The 5735-nt window shown below is 51.8% G+C and overlaps 1 protein-coding gene across 1 annotated transcript in view; it reads left to right on the top strand.

Moving 5' to 3' along the window:
- Positions 1–5735, top strand: part of LOC109923237 (phosphatidylinositol 5-phosphate 4-kinase type-2 gamma-like) — a 9661-nt gene that overhangs the window by 1404 nt on the left and 2522 nt on the right. Inside the window, exon 2 of the mRNA XM_048621155.1 lies at positions 4953–5050. Within this exon, the coding sequence (XP_048477112.1) occupies positions 4953–5050 (98 nt within the window). The remainder of the gene's footprint in view (positions 1–4952; positions 5051–5735) is intronic.

Below are 5735 nucleotides of genomic sequence, written 5' to 3'. Positions count from 1 at the left end.
GGGGGGGGGGGACACGGATCAGGTGGCACAGTCATGAGGACAAGGGTCAGGGTGCAGAATGTGGGGTGGTAGCCAAGGCTAAGGGTGCAGAGTGAGGGCTGGGGGCCAAGGGTAACGGGGCAGAGTGAGTAGTTGGGGCGCAAGGATCAGGAGGCACAGTTTGGGGAGACAATGGTAAGGGTGGCCAGGGTCGGGGGTGAGGATGACGGAGGCAAGGTCAGGGGGTAATTAGGGAGTGGGGGCAGCCCCTTGGTCAGTGTTGTCATGTGAGTGGTCAACCTCTGAGGGATCAAGGATCAGTGGGTAAGGGTGAGGGGGCATCAACCACTCAGTAAGTGGGGCAAGGGTTAGGGAGCAAATGTTGGGGGCTGGGCGTGGCAGTGGGGTCAGCCCCTTGGTCATGTGGGGTGTCAACCACTTGGTAGAAGGGGACAGCGGTGATGGTGCAGCCCATGGTCAATGTCTTCATGTGAGTGGCCAGTCACTTCCCAAGAGGAGTGGGTGAGGGTGGATAACGATGGGGAGTGGGCAGAGGGAGTGAGGCTGAGTGGGGGCAGCCCCCAGGTCAGTGTCGTCATGGGGTGGGTGAACCACTTGGGGGGAGTTCGGGGGCAGCCCCGTGCTTAGTGTGTGAGAGGGTGTCAACCATTTGTTGAAGAAGTGGGGCAAGAGAGACTGAATGAGTGTAATGGGAGCAAGTGAGAGATGGTGACAGGGGGCAGACCCTGCTAAGGGTGTTTATGTTGGAATGTGCCAACCACTCAATGGGAGGGTGAGGGAATTACTGGGGAGAGACAGTGTTGAGGGAGTGGGGTCTATCATTGGGTGAGGCGCAGACCCCCCATCCCGTTCACCCCAGCGTGTCCACCACATTTTGGGGTATTAACCATCCCGTGAGAGACGGGAGTGGGGACAGGATAGGTGAAAGACAGTCAGTCCCTGGGGTTGGCAGACTGGGGAAAGAGGGAAAGTAGGTGTTGGAGATGTTTGGCAAGGGTGACATGGGAGATGGAGAGCGTATGGGAGGGGGTCTTAAAGGCCGAGGGTGGAGTGTGGGTATAGGAGTGAAGGGGTGTCAAAATGAGTGGCCATGGCGTGGGAGGGCAGAGGGTGCTGTGCGAGGGATGGGGTAGTGCGAAGGGGTTCCGGGAGGGTGGAATCGGTTGGGGGAAGAGGGTGGGTGATATGCAACAAGCAGTTGCTGCACACAAGGTAAATGGAGCAGAGTGGTAATAAGGAGGAGGATCAGGACGGGTGAAGGGGACTGAGTGGGGCAGACCAGAAGTGGTTTGCAGCAACAATATTCGTGACCAGCAGTATACATGGCACTCCAGCTGTTCTCCCACCCGAAAGATGGTGTGAAACTTGAAAGGGTTCAGAAAAGATTTACAAGGATGTCGCTAGGGTTGGAGGGTTTGAGCTACAGGGAGAGGCTGAATAGGCTGGGGCTATTTCCCCTGGAGCGTCGGAGGCTGAGGGGTGACCTTATAGAGGCTTATAAAATCATAAGGGGCATGGATAGGGTGAATAGCCAACGTCTTTTCCCCCAGGGTTGGGAGAGTCCAAAACTAGAGGGGCATAGGTTTAAGGTGAGAGGGGAAAGATTTAAAAGGGACCTGATAGGGTAACGTTTTTACACAGAGGGTGGTGCGTGTGTGGAACGAGCTGCCAGAGGAAGTGGTAGAGGCTGGTACAATTACAACATTTAAAAGGCATCTGGATGGGGACACGGATAGGAAAGGTTTAGAGGAATACAGGCCAAATGCTGGGAATTGGGACTAGATTTATGTAGGATATCGAGTCAGCACGGATGAGTTGGACCAAAGGGTCTGTTTCCATGCTGTGCATCTCAATGAGTTTGTAATTGCAAAGTGCCCAGCTGTGATTGCTTCAAATGTTTTCCTTCTGACAGAAGTGAGACTAACCAGTCTGCAGCTTCTTGCTTGGCCTCTATCTTTGAATAAAGGTGTTAAATTGTGAACCTTCACCGATTCTAAGGAATTTTAGCAAATGAGAAACAACCTAGGATGAAGTCCATCAGGACCCACAGTTTCACTGCAAAGCTCCAATGGTTTGCTCAGTGCCTCCTCACTGGTTACTGTGACTCTCTCTAGCTCCTGGGTTCCTGATTTAATTCTGATTCTGGGATGTGGCTCGTATGTTTTCCCAGAAACCTTTTAAGGTTTCAAACAAAGAACATAGGAGTAGGCCATTCAGCCCTTCGAGCTTGCTTCCTACATTCACTGGGATCGGGGCTGATTGTCCAACTCAGTCCCCCATTCCCGGCCATCTCCCCCATGTCCGTCGTACGCTCTGATCCCTTTCATCCCCCTGGGAACTATATCGTACCCCTTCGTGAAAACATCCAGTGATCCGGCCCCAACTGCTTGCTGTGGCGGAGAATTACACAGGCTGTCTTCCCAGTCTCTGGGTGAAGGCATTTCTCCTCATCTCAGCCTGAACCCATCTCCTTTAGACTGTGACCCCCCGGTTCTGCCCACCACCCCTCAGCGTTTCCTCCCAGCTAGTCCTGTTTCTGTGAGATCTCCCTCCCCATTCTCCTAAACTCTCGGTGAATACAGTCCAAACCGATCCAGTCTCTCTCCATACATCAGTCCTGCCATCCCAGGGATCTGTCCAGTTTTCCTGTTGTGAAAGTATATCTTTCTGAAAATTACAATGCCAGTTAACACGAGGAGTCTATCCATGTTTAACGCCTCAGCACAGTCAACAATTTAAAGCCAACTGCTGTGCTGGAAAACCCAAAATAGATTTTATTTGACCTTGGAATGTCACAGACTCGTAGAGATGTACAGCAAGGAAACAGACCCTTTGGCCCAACTCGTCCATGCTGACCCAGATATCCTAAATTAATCTAGTGCGATGTAACAGCATTGAACTCATATCCCTCTAATACATTCCTATCTATGTACCCGTCCAGGTGCCGCACATGCACACGCCACACAGTGTGGCCCCATCGGGCCCCCTCTATATCTTTCCCTTCTCCCCCTAAACATATGCCCCATTAGTTCTGGGGAAACGACCTTGTCTATTCACCCTATCCATGCCCCCCATGATTTTATAAAGCTCTATAAGGTCACCCCTCAGCCTCCGACACTCCAGGGAAAATAGCCCCAGCCTATCCAGCCTCTCCCTGTAGCTCAAACCCTCCAACATCCTTGTAAACTGTTTCTAACCCATTTCCAGTTTCACAGCATCTTTCCTATAGCAGGGAGACCAGAATTGCACACAGTATTCTGAAAGTGGCCCTAACCTACATCCTGTACAGCCACAACATGACCTCCCAACTAGAGAGTATAGAGCATTTATGGCCTATGCCTAATTGCCCACAGGACAGTTATGAGTCAACCACATTGGTGTGGGTCTGGAGTCACATGTAGGCCAGACCAGGTACGGATGGCAGTTTCCTTCCCTCGAGGACATTAGTGAACCAAATGGGTTTTTCTGACAATCAGAAATGGATTTATGGTCATCATTAGACTCCTAATTCCTGATATTTATTGAATTCAAATTCAACGTCTGCTGTGGTGGGATTCGAACCTGGGTCCCCAGAACATTACCTGGGTCTCTGGATTAATAGTCCAGCAATAATACCACTAGGCCATTGCCTCCCCCTGACCTGCGACTCCACTTTCAAAGAACTATGAACCTGCTTTCTCCAAGGTGTCTCTGTACAGCAGCACCACCCAGGACCTTACCATTAAGTGTATAAGTCCTGCTCTGATTTGCCTTTCCCAAAATGTGGCTCCTCACATTGATCCAGATTAATGTGGCCTGTTAAATTCCATTAGGGTTCGCCTTACAGAATATTCCCACCCTGCTCATAGAGACTTGACCACGCCTCATTCGCATTCAGCAGATCATAATTTTTGTCCAGCAGATTTAATGGATGATCTGAGTAATGATCGGCCATGATCCTATTGAATGGTGGTGCAGCCCAGAAGGGCTGAATGGCCTACTGCTGAACCCATCTTCTGTGTTTCTATGTGTCTTCCCGTGTTTCCAATGCCTCTTCCACGGACAGAATGTTTTACACCCCATCCAGCTTCTACTGCTTTGGTTAAGGAGCTGGCAACTGTTGGGCCCGGGTCCGAACATTTGTGTTTTTTTTTCTCGCTTTGACGATAACCTTCAGCTCCTCTGGATGTTGGAAGTGAATTGCCTCCCAAAACCTCACACTTCCTTACTCCTGCTCTTTTCAACAGTGTCAAGTTGGAGCCTGTTGGTGAAAAACCATTTGACTCCTCGGCCTTGTGAAGAGGGAGAGTTTATTGACTACGCAGTCTCTCAGCTCGAACCCCCCCACCGGCTTTTGACGGCGTTCCCAATTTATGCTTGCTCAGGTGCTGAAGAGCTGTCGGTGGTTCCTCCTGAAGGCACTGTAGGACTTGGTTTGATGTATTACTGTCCCAGTGAAAAGTTCTGTTTTGCAAGCAGCACAGGCAGATCATACCGTACAAAGTGCATTAGGATAACAGAACAGAGCGAGGAGTATGATGTGACGGCCGCAGGGAAGGCTCGCAGGGAGAGTGAGGTCAACGTTAGACTTGGAAATGGCTGAGTTGAGGGTTCTCGTGGTGCAGTGCCCCGAACCCTGGGCCGGGAGGACCCAGGTGCAAGCCTGGCCCGCGCGCTTGATGGGTTGGTGAGGGAAAAGCGCTTTGTGCGACGGACCATTCGTCGCCAGGGGAGGAGGGTGGTAGAGTGGGAGGTGACTCACAAGAAGGTGTTGGGTGAAAGTTGGGAAGGAAAGGTGAATTTGGAGGGGGTGGTGGTTGGATAGAGGGAGAGGCGTGTCTGTACATTGTACACAGGCCACTGTACCACAGGCAATGTGATTGAGTTAGTGTGACAGGCTTTGGGGTGTCTTTGCAAGTGACACACTTAATCCCTTGCCATCTGTCTTTCTCCTCCCACCCCGACCCCGTCAGATCAACGAACTCAACCATGTCCCGGTGCCAGTGATGCTCCTGCCTGATGACTTCAAGGCCAACAGCAAAATCAAGGTCATTAATCACCTCTTCAACAAGTGAGTACATAGCGTGCTGTGACCACCGCCTCACAGTGCATGGTGTAACCGCCTCCCCAGGGCAGTCCCTGACCAAGTGTCGCAGGGCACGCTGGTGTTTTGTATAAACGGTGTGGTAACCGTTCTGGCGATATCCCAAAGACTGACCGATACCGGCTGGGGTGAAAAACCCATCCAGCTCGGTTGTGAGGAATTGGGGGGGTGGGGGAGAAGAGAGAGAGATGGAGGTTCAGCGAGGGCGATTCCAGAGTGTCGGAGCACAAAGCAGGTGGGGATGTGGAGCGGGTGACCAGGTGGCATGACAGAGTTGTCAGATTTCCAGCATCCGCAGTATTTTCTGAACCGCTTCGCTTAAGGCAAGACAGAGCTGTAGGTTTCGGCTTGAACTGCTAACGGGTTTGTGTCGAGGGTATCCAGTGGAGTGTGCGCGCAGGGGGACTAATCAGGGAGATCTTTCAGAGAGCTAGGAGAGGCTCGACAGTCTGAATGGTTGCCACTCCACCCTCTCGCTTCTGGGTGCACACTCTCGCATACCTTTGGCTCACGCTCGCTCCTGCATGCTCTATCTGGGCCCTTCTCTCGCCTTCTCAATGGAGCTCTCCCCCTCTCTCTCCCCTCCTTCTCAATGGCTCTCCCCTCCTTCTCAATGGCTCTCCCCTCTCTTTCTTCCCTCCCCTTCTCAATG

This window comes from Rhincodon typus, unplaced genomic scaffold (assembly GCF_021869965.1).
Source record: "Rhincodon typus isolate 14 unplaced genomic scaffold, sRhiTyp1.1 hic_rhity00000069, whole genome shotgun sequence".
Lineage (NCBI taxonomy): Eukaryota > Metazoa > Chordata > Chondrichthyes > Orectolobiformes > Rhincodontidae > Rhincodon > Rhincodon typus.
This window is presented reverse-complemented; position numbering and strand designations above follow the sequence as displayed.